Genomic DNA, 16,080 nt, shown 5'->3' with positions numbered 1-16,080 from the left:
TACAGGCGGTGCCCCAGAACTCTTAAATACACCAAATAGACAGGGGAGGGTTGGCCGCGGGTTCATAACATATAATAGGATGTCACTCGCATATAGAAATATCAGTTCATCCTCAGATGCCCATTCACTCTCCCAGAAGCCTGCAATTCCGCGGTGTGTGCATATAATGCAACCCAGAGGTTCCAGCACCAGAGCAAACAAATGGGATAGTGGGCACCCCTGTCTCGTACCTCTCCAAATTGGGAACTTCTTTGATATTTCACCATTCACTCTCACATGGGCAACAACTAGGTTGTCATAGAGCAGGTCTATCCAGGCCCGATATTTGGGTCCAAATCCATACCTTATTATTTCCTTCTTCAGAAAGGGCCAATGGATGGCAATGAACTCTTTTTCTGCGTGAAGGGATACTATCAAATGAGGCAGATCTCTGTGCTGTGTGACTTCCAACCAGTTGCACAAGCAACAAAGATTCAATTGGGTCGACCTTTTAGGCATGAAGCTGGATTGGTCACAATGAATAAGAGTGGCAATGACCTGTACCAATCGATTTGCCAGGTCTGTGGCCAGAATTTTGGTTTCAATGTTCAGAAGGGAGATTGGATGATAGGAGCTGCATGTCTGGTTATGACTACGATCATGAGGGAGCGCTCCCATAGCCTTTGACTCTAAGAATACATTAAGCAGCTGAGGACTTAGTATACCCATGTTCCGCTTGAAAAACTGTGCCGGTATGCCATTTTTTCCCAGTCTTTAGGTTGTTTATGTCTCCCTGTATCTCTACAAGTGTGACATCTTCCTCTAGCATCTGAACCGCTTCCATAGCTAAAGTCTGGATAGGGATTTCTGTGAGATAGTTTTCTATTTGGTGAGTGTCTGCCAACGGGCATGCTGTGTAAAATGCTGTGTAATGATGGGCCAATTAATTCGCTATTTCTCTGCGCGCAGTGTATTTATGGCCATCATCAGATTCTATGGTTGTTACCCAGGGTGCCTCTGCTTGCCTCCTACTCAACCATGCCAGCAGTCTCCCCGCCTTATCCCTGGCATCATAAAGTCGTAGCTTTGTGGTTTGGTTCGCAGCCTTAGCCTCTCGTTGTGCCAGCACCTGATATTCTTTACGGAGGATTGTGACAGCCCATACCCAAGAGGGGTCAGCATGTACCCCAATCTGGCTCCCCAACTGGAGGATATGGGCATCCATATCTTCTATCTCCCTAGTATCTCGTCTTTTCTTGTATGTTATTATGTTTGGTGCTCTGTTTCGGAAGACCATGTTGTAAGCCTCCCAGAGTGTGACAGCTGACAAAACTGAGCCCGTGTTTCCTTTAACATCTAGCTGTGTGTCTATCCTGATTTCAAGTGCCACCCTGTTGTCTCAAAGTTCACATGCGTTAAGTTTCCATCAAGTGTGTAATTACTTGTACCAAATTACTCTCGCCCAACAACGACAAATGAACATTACTCTGTGATATAAATTCTCTTACTGTCAATTCTTCTTCCCAAAGTTTACATCGGTACAAGGGAACCCAAAAGATAATTAAGGACCTTGGGTATCAATTTGAATAACAACAGTGGTCCTTAAAGAGACTTTTTTAGAACATTTGACTAAAATATAGCCTGCAATAAGTACTATATTCCACAGTGTCCAGCCGGACACACAATTTTAATCAATTGAGTGTATAAAGAAGTTTTCAAGAGCAACCAACAATAAAGTGGGATACAATCCTGCATACGGTACATGAGAACATGACAAACAAACAAATAAACATTAGGATTTTCAGGCAAAAAGAGAGAGGAAGCTTCTGGTCAATGTAAATACAAAACAAGCTATCCAAAATTTATGGATAGCTTGTTTTGTATTTACATTGACCAGAAGCTTCCTCTCTCTTTTTGCCTGAAAATCCTAATGTTTATTTGTTTGTTTGTCATGTTCTCATGTACCGGATGCAGGATTGTATCCCACTTTATTGTTGGTTGCTCTTGAAAACTTCTGTATACACTCAATTGATTAAAATTGTGTGTCCGGCTGGACACTCTGGAATATAGTACTTATTGCAGCCTATATTTTATTCAAATGTTCTAAAAAAGTCTCTTTAAGGACCACTGTTGTTATTCAAATTCTTCTTCCCAAACACAAAATGAAGGGACCATTGATGAATATGGGTTAGATGGGTGTGTGGTAAACGTATCGAGGACCCTAATTAAATATTCCCGATTCATGCCCTTATGTGGTTATAACAAATAATATCCTTATAAAGGCATAAGAATCATATCCATATTTAGTCATAGCCAATGCAGTCCAAATACGGCAAGGCTACTCCCATAGACTCCTAGAAACTACAAGGCGTTCTTTAAACAAACCAAGCCTCCAGCAGCCCGGGAATTCCCCCTGCTTTTGTTTTGATTTGTCCAAGAACTCCTGGAGTCCAGAAAGAACTGTAAGTTCTTAGTGACGTCTTATGTCCAACCTTACGTCAAACTCGGCCCCTTCCAGGTATAAATATACCAGCATTTGCCTTAAGCAAACACACAGTGGTTTGGAGCAGATCGGCTATCTACTTGCCCGACGCCCAGCTAATGCGAGTGCCGGAGGAAGTCGACCCTCCCATTGACGCACTGAGAGAGACGCTGTCTTTTCTCCTGCAGAGAAATCCAGCTCCAGTGTTTCCAGTCACCCTTGCGGGTTGCTAAGAGATCGAGTCCTGAGAGAGAGATACAAGACCTCCTTCATTCTATAACCAAGGTACGGAGCTGATTAGATCCATAGAGAATTCTTGATACAGATTCTTGGCAAAACTATCTTAACTCACTTACTCCTTCCCACGTATTAGGCTTAGGTCAGGTACACAGGGGTAGGCGTATTTTAGAAACACCAGTTGAGCACGTTTAGTCAACTTTTATAATTGTAAGTATTTTATCCATTTTAAGTATCATATGGCTCAGAAACCATATCAATGCTTTTACAGTATTATTTCATAATACTCCTTTTACTGTACGCACTTTACTTTATGACAAGTATTGCAATTGTGGCAATTCACTTCTCTTGCATGAGAAAGAGGACTGCTCAAAAAATACCAACTTTTATTGAAAACGCCCGTCTCTCTATTTCTCTGCACTCCTGGTGAAACTAAGCATGCACGATTGACAGAGTGAAATAGCAGTCTATTGTTTTCCACGACTCTGGAAATATACTCCTTATTCTGGGGGGAGCAAAGTTGTCATGTTTATGCGGTTGTCAGAAACTAATCCCTTCTTGTCTGTTCCGGAAAGTTAACTCCTTCCTGTTCACTCGAGAAAGTTTCTAGTGACCTCTGAGCTAGCTGGCATTCATAATTAAGTCTAACATATTCAATAGAGACCTAGATGACCTCAGTCCTACGTCTAAACTATCGTTTATGTTATTCCAATGCGCAGAGCCTATTGGGAATATAGGAACTACACTATATGGCGCCCAACGTTTGGTAAGGCGATAATCTAACGCCAGATGCTAGAGTAACTCAGTCGTGCTTTTCACACAGACCCTTTTTCCTGTAAAAACTCCAATAGACGTCTGGAGTGGGTAAAAGCTTAATATCCGCTGGAACTTAGTAGGAAGAGATTCCTATGTATTCGTTTTTGGTTTAGTCAACGTTGAAGGATACAGTGTTCCAAAATATTGTGCACCTAATCTTTGTTTCCTTGAAACTTGTTCTGAAAAACTTTCTATCAGTGAAATGGTGGAAAGTGACGATGAAAGGGAGAGAGCTAGAATAACAGCTCAACTTCTAGCGGATGACACAAGTCTCCAAAATGAAGACCCGAATGCTATAATCATTCCGGTAAATGTAAGAAAAACTATAACTATGAAACTTATAGAAAATGGAGTATCATCCAGAGGTGGTACAGTCATATTTGTGGTAGAGTCCCATGAATATCGGCAGACAGAGGTATTCTATTCATGGATACATTTTCCTGAAGCAAATCCAATAACACACGATTTCCACTATTACAAAATAGAGGAATCTCCAGAGGAATACGCCCCTTTCGAGGACGTTGAAATTCCACTAACATACCAAGAGCACCTGCTCTGGTTTAATGGCGCCCTAAAACATCAAAATCACATCACCAGGCTCGGTCCACTAGGTAGACCAGGAGCCACATGGCCGGTTCTAGCCAGCTATACACCATATCCCGACATTGAAAAAATGTCAGACCAAGAACTTTTAGCTCAGCTAAAACAACTAATTAAAATACATAGACAATTGGTCCAATATGTCATGCGGACTTCAACAGTCCAACCTGCAATAAGAATTCCACAACACACCCCTCACCAGGGGAATACAAATATAATCACACCACAGACTATACAATCAGTCATTGGCAAAATACCCGCAAAACTGGAACAAATTTCATTTTGGTTAGCTCAAAAAATTACTCAGATAGAGGCAGTATTTCCTGATACTACTCTTAATGAGAAACACAGAATTTTGACTATCTGTCTTCCAATGGGGATCGCACCACATGTGGAGGACTGTGACACTTGGGACACAGTCTTTGCTTCGATATACACAAAAACACATGGTGTTCCATCCATGGCGGTTATACCAGATGTACTACAACAGATTCAAAATGAATACAGTCCAGAACCTGCTTTAACTCTAGGTATGAAATTACTGAAAGACTTCAAGCAAATCTCGGCTATGCTACTAGCCAACATAAAAGGAGAAGCAGCATCTGTGGCGATCCACCAGAAATTGAAAGAAACCGATATAGCAGAACAACCTTTTGAACTTACCAGAATCATAGAAAAATCCTATGAAGAACTAGGTAGAGATAGTTTGGGTGGGAAACCACTAAAACCACAACTAACTGAAAATGCTGAAAAAACCTTTATTAAGAAAAATCTTAATACTCCAAAAAAGAAGTGGGAGGGTAATAAACAAACCACTCCAGGAGAAAAACAATTTCAGTCGAGAGGAAGGTCTCCTCAGCGGAGAGAAAGATCTCCAGAAAGAGGAGGCAAGTCTCCCCACAGGGAACCCTCTGAAAAAAGATACAACCTTAGAAATAGGGACAATTTGAGAAAACCTGACAGATATCAAGATATTGATACACGTCCCTCTCGATCTTTTCAGACTTCCTCACAGAAATCGGAAAGAAGAGGATGGTCAGAACACAAAGAAGAGCACGTCAAGTCTAAAGACAAGGAAGCTGCTCATCAAAGTAATAAATTACAATTTCCAAAAAAGAAGGTAGCTAGTATTAAAATAAAACATGCTGAGGATTCTGAGGACACAACTGAAAAACAGAGAATGGGCCCAGACAATGCTAGACAGCGCAGCAGAAGTGACCATAGCTCGCAAGATCCTGATGAATCTTCTGGAGACAGTGGACACGAATGAGTACATTCAGGTGGAAACTGCAGACACCAGAGTTAGCGTGCCCCATAAATTATACGAAATAACATTGCCTATAGAGGGGGACAAAATTAGGAAAATAAGAGGTCTCTTTTGGGATAACCTATCGAAAGGCTATGAAATCCTTCTAGCAGAAAAAGACTGGCCACCAGAATTTGTCAGGGAGTGCCCACATGGCGAAGAAATGATTATGCCTGCCTTCTCAAATCACATTCCAATTCATAAAAAATACACATATGCTAGAAGATGGACATTAGCCCAAGCCCCTGCATTATATAAAAATCATGTAGGATGGGATGAGGATTCTCCTCACCATGAAATTCAGTTAAAAAATCAACCTACTGCACAAAGACAGTATCCTGTTAAGCAAGAAGCTAAAAAACAAGTCAGGGAGATCCTAGATCAACTTGAATACCAGGGGGTGATTGAAACATGCACCTCACAAATGAACAATCCTTTGTTTCCTGTCTCCAAGCCAGACGATTCATATTGTCTAGTTTTGGACTACAGACACCTAAACTCTTGCTGCAAAACATTTGCAGTACAAAACTCACACAGTGCAGCACCAATGACTAACATCGTGCGCAAAAAATATAAAACGACATTAGATATTTCAAATGGTTTCTTTTGTCAAAACATGGCACCTGAAAGCAGGTATTTGACCGCTTTCTCAACAATGGGGGCCCAAAAACAATTTTGTGGTCTCCCTCAGGAATTCAAGAATAGCCCAGGATTATTCTCAGCCAGGGTAACAGAGTTACTACAAATGTATGATGATGAGGCATTATCTTATGTCGATGACATCTATCTTACGGACGATGACCTGGAGACACACTTGAAAAGAGTGAACACAATAATACTTGGGTTCGCAGCTGAAGGGTACAAATTCAACTTTAAAAAGTCACGAATTGCCCACCTAACTGTCCTGTTTTTAGGATATGAATTATCAAGTGAAGGCAAAAGCCTAGCAGACAACTTCTTAGAGAAGTGTGCAGTACTCCAAGCTCCAAAAACACTGAGGAACTTACTATCAATACTAGGTTTCCTGAATTTCGGAAGAACATACATTCTAAATTATGCAGAGAGGGTTAAACCTCTATACGAATTAATAAAACCTGATTTCAAACCAATCATTTGGACTCAGAAACACACAGAAATTTTAAGATCATTACAAACAGACATGTTAGCTAAAACAAAACTGCAAACACGCGTAAACGTACGCAACCTTGTAATCCGAAGCATCCCAGGAAGATGCGGATTCACATACCTGACCTCTAATGAGGGAGAAACGGTACCAATAGCTTATAAATCACACTTGTACACACGAGCTGAAATGAAATTCAGTTCAACTGAAAAAATTCTGACTGCGGTTCAAACTGCTGTAGCAAAAGAAAGAGCCCTAGCCCAAGGCAAGAGAATATCTGTTTTAACAGCAGTATCAGCGCTTGAGGCAGTAACAAGACCACGCATTCCAAATGCTGTGGCATTAGATCCAAAATGGATACAATGGGGAAATTCTCCTGCTGCAGAAGACATGAAACACGCATTTCATTTGAAAATGAAAAAAATAGAAGATCCTGAATACGAACATGAATATCCTCTGCCGATCGAAATTCTGCCTCTAGAACAATACACCTGTGTAATCTACACGGACAGATTTGCACAACACTACGTTGTGGAAAAACAGAATTACAATGCAGCGTGCGCGATTGTTAAAGGTCGCTGGCGCTTAGGTAAATTCAGACCAATAATAACAAAAACTGAATCACCCAGAAACTGTACAGCTCAGCGAGTTGAAATAAGATCTTTAAAGATGGCGCTCGAAAATGCCGAACGCGAATTCCTGACACTTATAGTGTGCGATTCGCATTAGTGCGTCCAGTCTTACAATAACACCATGCAGACCTGGATTCAAAACGGTTACAAAGATGAGACAGGAGCCACAATAAAGCATAAAAAGCTATGGGAACAAGTAGTTCTTTTACAGAAAGAACTACAAAAGACTCACGTGATACATACACTGAGTCATCAACGTTCACTAGAATGATCATCCAGGATCTAGATTGTCAGACTTCAGTGGTGAAACAAAAAACCTTTGATATCAACGATCGATTGGCTGTTATACAGGACTTAAATGAAACAAGAAGAAGTCTAAGTAACACAAAGCTAAAGCCAACGGCCACTGAAGAAAAACCACCTGTCCCAGCAAGACCTGTCTGGATTCCAAAGATTGGGGATCTGGTCAGAGAAAAGATCGTGGTGAAGAAGGAATTTGGGCCTTCTTACAGAAAAGCAGCACCTCTCTTAGCTGTCAGCGGAACAAGATCAGTAGTACTACCGCCCCTTGCTGGTAAAAAGGAGAACAGAGTTGTATTTATCGACCTGGTAAAACCACAATCATGTGGCCAATAATAAGTAGTAGGCCCAGTGGACTCCCAAGAAGTAGCAGAAGACCAAACCTTGCTACAATCCAAGACGTTCAAACTGAGAGACTAATCACATTTGATAAACCTGCAGTGTATAAAAAAGGACTATACAACAAAGCCATGGAATTTGTGCCTTTTGAAACCCAAATTGCAACAGTTCGTCAAGAAACACCTGTCTACAACGATGTAGCCTCTGACTATACTAATGGAACAAAGAAAGATCCAAAGACTAATGAAAATCCGGAAGCAATTCCAACAATTGACAGAACTGCATCTGGCTACTTCACCGCCAGTTCTTTCGGATGCATTTTTGTAAGGAATTAGTAATTCCTTACAAAAATGCATCCGAAAGAACTGGCGTTTTTTGAACACATGTAATGAACGGATTCCCATGCCCCTCTTTGCGTTTAAGAGAGGGCGCAATTTACGAGATGCTCTGGTACACACAAGGCCATTGACGAAACCTAGCACGAGCAACACCTTATGGGACTTACCTCAAGGTCATTTTCCTTGTGGCAATTGCTCTATGTGCCCCCAGACAAAACAGACCAAAACCGTTGACATTGGTACTCAAAGACCTTGGATCCAGACACAGTTCTCAAACTGTAATAGTGACCATCTAATCTATCTAATTGAATGTCCTTGTAAGATACGCTATGTGGGCATGACCACAAGGAAAGTAAGAAAACGGATGCTGGAGCACAAAAGTACCTTTCGTTGTGGTAAATCCAATACCAAACTTACGAGACACTTTCTAGAGCTTAAACACAAAACAGAAGATTTTTTCTGGACAGTCCTGGAGAAACCAACTATACCCCCGCCATGTGAGTGATAAGACTAGATATCTATTCCAGGAGGAACAGAGATGGGTGTTCAGGCTTAGAAGTGATAAACAAGGTCTCAATGACGACATTCCGTGGACACTTCTGTGAATACTTTCTTGACAGATGGGATCCGAAAGTAACATGTGGGTCATGTGCTATACATCTAGTTAAAGGATACTAACACCTATACATATGAGAGCACAAGGGATATAATTCATTTATTGATAAATTTATTACTATGTATAAAATTCTGACTATTTGAGCAGATTAACAATATATGCCCATTTTTGGCTTCTCACTGTATGATTACCATAACCTTTTCAAATACTGTAAGGAACATTATCATCTTAATATCCGTTTTGTTAATGCCTCGTTTGGCTTCAAAATACTGTTCACTTTGAACTTATTTCATTATCACCTTAATATTCCCCTTTTGTGAATGCCTCGTTTGTCTTTAAAATATAATATACAACTAATACTGTTCTGAGAAACTAGGGCTTCATTGATCTCTCTGTCGTAAACATTGAAGGAATATTGAATAAGAAACAAAGCCGACTACATTTGACACTCTGCTGACGTCATTTTGTAGTTCTAGCTCCCCATTGGCTTAGGCTCATTGATGTCACTAGTCACGTGGTCTCTCATGAATTAATCTAATGGCGGCCGTCTGTAGAGAAACGCTACCTCTCCCTGCCTCAGGACATACCCGGGGTACCGATGGTGAGGTAAGCGTTGTGATATGAGATATGATCTTTGCTCCACTTTGTAACAAATGCAATGCTTTATAACGCGCTTCGCATTCCTGATTTAACTCGGAGCGGTCCGTTTGAGCAATGGCACCTTGGTCTTCACAGCACGCCGGGGCACTAACATTACTCTTGGTTGCCGCCGATCGTGTCTGTGTTCTTGTCTTGTATGTAATTGTTCTTACCAATACTATTTCTAGATAGAGATAAGTACTATTGGGACGTTGAACAAACGTCTTGAAATCTCTAACATTTTGGGATAAGAGTCTGTTATAGTAATCTCACTTAGGACTCCGTGTCTGTTTAGATGGAACATTACATATGGTTTTTATTTTTCTTTTAAATCCGACTCTGAGGACAGATGGAATTTCTTCTTTTTATTTGTATTTCATTTTTCTAGAAATTAGCCTTATTAGAATAGTGTGTCCATACACATAATTGATTGTATGTGAGGCTTATTGCTGTGTCCTGTATTTGTTATTGTCATTTTGAAGGGCGGTGCCTCCTTTTCGACCTGAGTCAGAGCCAGGTGAGGTGAGACTTTTTACCTCATGCAGGATAGGTGAGTGTAATATTATTTTTGTATGTTTATGTGACAACCCAGAACAGTCCAGTAGGCAATGTAGGAGACAGCACTCACACTGTGGATTTTTCTCTTGATGCTTGTTTTATTCTTACAGGTATGAAGTATCATCCATCCTGTATGGAGGTATTGTGATTGGTCACGTATATTTAACACTGTGATGTTTGTTAGTTTTTTTATCACCATACTTAATGCAGTATCAAAATTAGTTAGGTCCTGAAGAAAGCCAGGGTTCTTATATCCGCAGCGGCTGAAACTTGTAGACCATTCTCGGTAGATTAATTCAAAACCGACACTGTATTTTTTAACAAGTCCGCCAGTGGTCATCAATAAAGGTTTTCGGAACACTGTTGTAACTTTTTTAATTCACTCACATTTACATTCTTTGCACTGCACTTTCCTTCCTTGTCACTATACGCCTAGTCTACCAACGTTTGGCTCATTGCCAGAAGAGCTGAGGTGACAAAGGGCGCCTTTGGTTTTCCAAATGATGACACTGGCCACCAAGGGCAGTTGATGGAAATCCTTTTTCTTCTGCCCTCCTCAGGGTTTCTCCTGACATGAAGTCGTAATGGCTCTATCAACTTTTCATTTCCACTCACAGCTAGACTGATGTAACATTTAATGTGGGTTGCTTTGCTTACTTCTGTTCTGTGTTTATGGTTACACATACCTTATTTTGTTTGTATTTAGACCATCAGTTTTCTTGTGATATTTAAGGTTCATCAAATAACCTTTCATGTCACCTGCACGGCACCCCTGCAACACAGATAGAGCCTTTTTTCAGACAGCTTTTCAACGGCAGCTACGTTATAATAAGTGACCGCAGCTGTTGTGGCATGGTGCCAGGAATAGCCTATCTCGTGAGCGTTACTTCCAGGGTCATTTGCTGTATGCAAGTATTGTATCCAAACAGCAAACCAGACAAGGAGGCAGCAATATGGCCTTCTCTGAATATCTCTTCTATTCGAATTGATACTTTAAGCAGAATGAAGTCTATTCTTTTACAGACAACTGTGCCTTTAACCTCGTCCAAAGAGACGTATGATCTGCAAGTTGCAAGGACAGCGGCAGAGATACATACCCTATTATCGACAAATTGCCCCGTGCATTTCGTAGAAATGTTAAGCCAAATTCTAAACATGTTTGATACCAGTGGCATCACACATGTATTTAAGACAATTTTTTCGGGACTATTAGCACCCTTTGAAGCAGTCCTGAATATCTTCCCGAATTTCGTGCACTCTGTCTTCGGCGGCCTGCCTCTTCTTTTGGGACTCGTAGAAGGGATTTTATTTTTGTTCCTTCTGCTCTGATATGGCAAGTCAAGCCACAGACAAAACTCAGGCTACAATGGAAGAAACGGTCCTGGCTATACGATACCGAGAATGGATCACTAAAGTCCTCGGCACAATGTGTTATGTGGAGTCCTGAATGATACATTGGGCCCCAGTCACAAGGATTGCAGAAACAGTAGGAGTGAGTTACTCTTGTAGTACTCCTGGCTTAAACTTGGAATTCAGGAGTAAAACAGTAGTAAGTTTCAGCAACCTCTTTTTGGATCAGGACCATTAAATGAAATACCACAGGAGTCAATTCACTAAGGCATTTATCAGTACTACAGGAGTACTACTTCATGCCTTTGTGAATTCGCCCCAAGATGCCTAATTCCCTTTTAGTAAAAATACAAAGTAGGCACAGCCCTTTCTGTATGTACTAATTGTATGTGACTACTCTGTAAAAATGTAGGGGCTTAATTCACAAAGATGTTGCTGTGACTTACTGTGGTAGTACTATTGACTTATCTTAGATCCAGGAAGAAGCAAGTAGTAGTATACAAATAAGTCAGACTAACAAATACAAAAGCCTCTGAGAAAACGGTCCTGAATATTTTGAGGCAAATCACAATTTACGGGCATTTAGAAGAACATGAAGTAGTACTGTAGGAGAACTACTTTAGTACTCTTGAATGTCTTTATGAAGTGACCCTACAGATTTGATGATGTGTTTCAATAATGTTTGTTGTGGTTTTAGTTAGTAGAGCTAGCCATTATGTAACATGATTGTGGTTGGAAAAATAATAAAAACATCTCACAGTTTATGAGACTTTAGGTGTAACTTGCTGAAGATGTTCATGATCATAATTTTCCATGTACCATATTCAGCCTACACCCATTTCTATTGCAGCTGAACATCACATCCTGGAGAGACTACAACAAAACTTTCCAGGAAGGAGAATATGTCACAGTAAATTCCTCAATAACTGAATACACAGTCAAGAGACCAGGCACAAATTACACAGTAACAATTCAGGGCTTCACATCAGCTGGACCAGGAAGGCCTTTAACCTATAGTTTTACAACCGTAATCTCAGGTAACAACTGTTTAATTTTTCATGATTGCAAGTGATATATACTATTGTGGGATGGAGCATTTAGGACTGTACATATTTTATGCATATAACATTGAAATTCGAACATCATTTGAATCACTCTAATATGATTACTTCAAGATTTGCAAGTGTCCTGGCAGAGGTATATTAGGATTAATTACAAAAATTATCAAGATTTATAGTACCTAATACCCAGTTGATAAATATTTATTGGCTACCAGGTTCTACTTACAGCCTCATTACGTGTTCCCCAGATTCAGGTTTAAGTATACCCGTGGGCGGAAACTCAAATTTAGATCAAAATTGTTGCACCTAAATATAGGGATAATGATTTGTCTCTACTGTATGTGAGAATACCAGGTCCAAATCTATATGCTTAACATCAGCATCTATATACCCCAAGCGGCCTTTATTGAGGCTTGTGGTGTGGGTGGTGAGGACAGTCAAGTAGGTGAGAAGAGAGCTGGAGGAGCATTTGCATCGCTCTCTCCACATTGTGCATGAGCAGTGTGAGTGGGAGCTGATTGTAGAAGCTTCCCACACTATCCCACATGGTAGTCCCCTTAACTCACTGGGCGGATATCACTCAAGACCAATCATAATGAGTGCCTTAGTCTTCATGAATGTATTTCCTCATACAGTCTCATGCCTTACATTAATTTGACGATTGCCTATTTGTATCCTGATACACTTTGCTAGCACCACTCCTGCTGAACCATTAATGCATCCATTCACTACTCTGTGTAGAATAATCTCCATATGGTGTTCCTGAGTATTCACCATACAAATCCTCAGTTCCAATAGGCTCCTCTCCACAATTGGACAATTGCCTGCAAAGGATTAAAATGGCCCACTCTCATACGTCCTCTCTTAGAGCCTTACTAATGAAGTTAAATTTACACTTGTGTGTAAGTGTACACTTTCACTAGTAAATTTACTATTTTGGTACTCAGAAACTACAAGTGTAATTTTTGTGAATAACAATACAGAAGTAAACTTACTAAGTTTACCTTTGTGAATCAGGCTTTATAGGAATGATTAATAGGGCATGATCCACTAAGGTAAATGTATACTTTTGCATACGTTCACACTTCCTGCATTTACTTTACTATTGGTTTGTTATTCACAAACTAAAAGTGTGATTTTCCTACTAGAAGTAAAATTACACTCTTAGGGCCCCATTAGGATGGCGGTCGGAAAACCACCCCGACCGCCTTGGAGGCGGGAAACAACCGCCCGCCGGGACCGCGGATAAACCGACGGTCAAATTAGGAACAACCGCCAAAAAAGACCGACCACAGCAGAAGCGGACAACAAAAAACGCCCTACGTGGGCTGTGACGTCCAAAAACTGACCGCGGCGGTCGGAAACGCAGCGGTAAAGCTACAATCCCACCGCAAGCAAAGCGGAGACACCGCACGGGAAATTAGTATATCCCCGATGGTCCCGCGGTACGAACCGCTGTTTCCGACCGCCGCAGTCGCACACTGCAGTGAATGGGAGAGCCAGCGGGAGAGCTGCAGAATGGCCACCGCAGCGGACGATCCTCACAAAACATGGCGGACGATGCAAAAACACCACAACAAAGGCAAACATTGCACACAAAAAGTAGCCATGCCCCCCAAATACACAAAACACTTCCAAAATAAATAAATAAATAAATGCCAAACAAAAACATACATTTTCCAGTACAACTCCCACAACACACCTGACAGCAAAACCCCATTATGACACACCCACACAGCTGAGTATAAAACCAGCCCCTTCACTGACCACAATCCTTTGCAACACTTCAGAAGAGAAGGGCACACACCAGACCTGACAGGAGAGGCAGGACAACACAGAACAACCACCACCACCATCTCACCAGCACCAACAATCCCCCAGCACATAACACACCTCGCACAAAAACACCACACACATCACCCACACCCCTGCACTCACAAACACTCCAAACACCACACACCATGGCATCAGAGAAAATGCCCAAATTCACAGAGAGTGAGTTGACAGTCATGGTCAATGAGATAGTCAGAGTGGAACCACAACAGGTTGGTAGCCTGGTCCAACAGACACCATTAGCCACAAGGACACAAATGTGGGAAAGGATAGTACAAAGGATCAATGCAGTAGGGACCACCCCGCGATCCAAGAAGGAGATCATGAAGTGGTGGCATGATCTCAAGAGGGTTGTCAAAGAGAGGAGAAGCAAGAACCGGGAGCTGGCTGACTGGACTGGCAGTGGCCCTCCAATTCCACCAAGAAAATACACACCATGGGAGGAGAAAGTGCTTGCCATAGTGCATCCTGAGAGTCTCACAGGAGTATCCGGGGGAGTGTCGGCTGATAAGTACAAACAAATGTTAAACAACACATTGATATGTACTGTATTGCACATCCAGAAACACACACCACACCAGACAAATCACATCCATCTGCACCACACACCCAAATAAACCTGTCCCACAGATCCAACAGACACCCACTTCCATGTAAAAACAACAATTGATGGACGGAATGTTGTACAATGGCAGAACATTCACCCCCAGTCATGGATCTGGGTTTAATCCATTGTTATTTTGCTCACCAGACCACCCCAGTTCAGACATGGCCATATTCAAATCAGTCTTGACCCTGTGCCTCTTGGGAACAGTTCAGCCGGAACTGCCAAGCCATGTCTTCCCTGGGTGGAATCATCAGCCAGGATAGCTTGACTCCAGTGGCATACCCTAAACTTCCATGTACCCTAAACATCTTTTGCAATGTAACCATAGGAGCATGAGCACAGTCAGCCTGCACTACCACTTCCACCATACCCCCTGTCCCACACCCCAGCAGCATTGAGCACTCCCTCCCTCCCACAAGCACTGTGAAGCCATTGCATTGTTAAACAAACAAACTAACAGGTAGGTAGCCATCTACTCTTGGAGCCCGGTATGTGGAAGGGAGGCCTGCACTACTACTACTACCATGCCCCCTGTCCCACACCCCAGCAAGATGGAGCCCTCCCCCCCACACTACCCAGGAGCACATGGAAGCCATTGCATTCTTCACCCTCACCTTACAGGTAGGTAGCCATCTTGCTTGGGAGGCCTGTTTGGGGGAGGGAGGCCCGCACTCATACTCCCACCATGATCCCTGCCCCACACCTGAGCAGCATGGAGAACTCCCTCCCTCCCACAAGCACTGTGAAGCCATTGTATTGTTCACCCTCACCTTACAGGTAGCTAGCCATCTTGCTTGGAAGGTTTGTATGTGGGAGGGAGGCCTGCACTCCCACTCCCAGCATGCCCCCTGCCCCACACCCAAGCAGCATGGAGCACTCTCTACCGCCCACAAGCACTGTGAAGCCATTGTATTGTTCAACAAATGAACTAACAGATAGGTAGCCATCTACTCTGGGAGGCCTGTATGTGGGAGGGAGTCCTGCACTACTACTCCCACCATGCCCCCTGTACCACCCCCCAGCAAGATGGAACCCTCTCCCCACACCACCAAGGAGCACATGGAAGCCTTTGCATTGTCCACCCTCACCTTACAGGTAGGTAGCCATCTTGCTTGGGAGGCTTCTATGTGGGAGGGAGGCCCGCACTCCTACTCCTACCATGCCCCCTGTCCCACACCTGAGCAGGATAGAGCCCTCTCACTCCCAGGAGCACTTGGAAGCCATTACATTGTTCAACAAACAAACTTACAGGTAGGTAGCCATC

General features: G+C 42.2%; 1 protein-coding gene across 1 annotated transcript in view; it reads left to right on the top strand.

Annotated features, from left to right (window-relative positions):
• The window catches only part of LOC144819260 (receptor-type tyrosine-protein phosphatase kappa-like), an 880,755-nt gene that overhangs the window by 763,876 nt on the left and 100,799 nt on the right, over window positions 1-16,080 (top strand). Inside the window, exon 6 of the mRNA XM_078677229.1 lies at window positions 12,166-12,352. Coding sequence (XP_078533355.1) covers window positions 12,166-12,352 — 187 coding nt within the window. The remainder of the gene's footprint in view (window positions 1-12,165; window positions 12,353-16,080) is intronic.

This window comes from Lissotriton helveticus, chromosome 2_1 (genome assembly GCF_964261635.1).
Source record: "Lissotriton helveticus chromosome 2_1, aLisHel1.1, whole genome shotgun sequence".
Lineage (NCBI taxonomy): Eukaryota > Metazoa > Chordata > Amphibia > Caudata > Salamandridae > Lissotriton > Lissotriton helveticus.
This window is presented reverse-complemented; position numbering and strand designations above follow the sequence as displayed.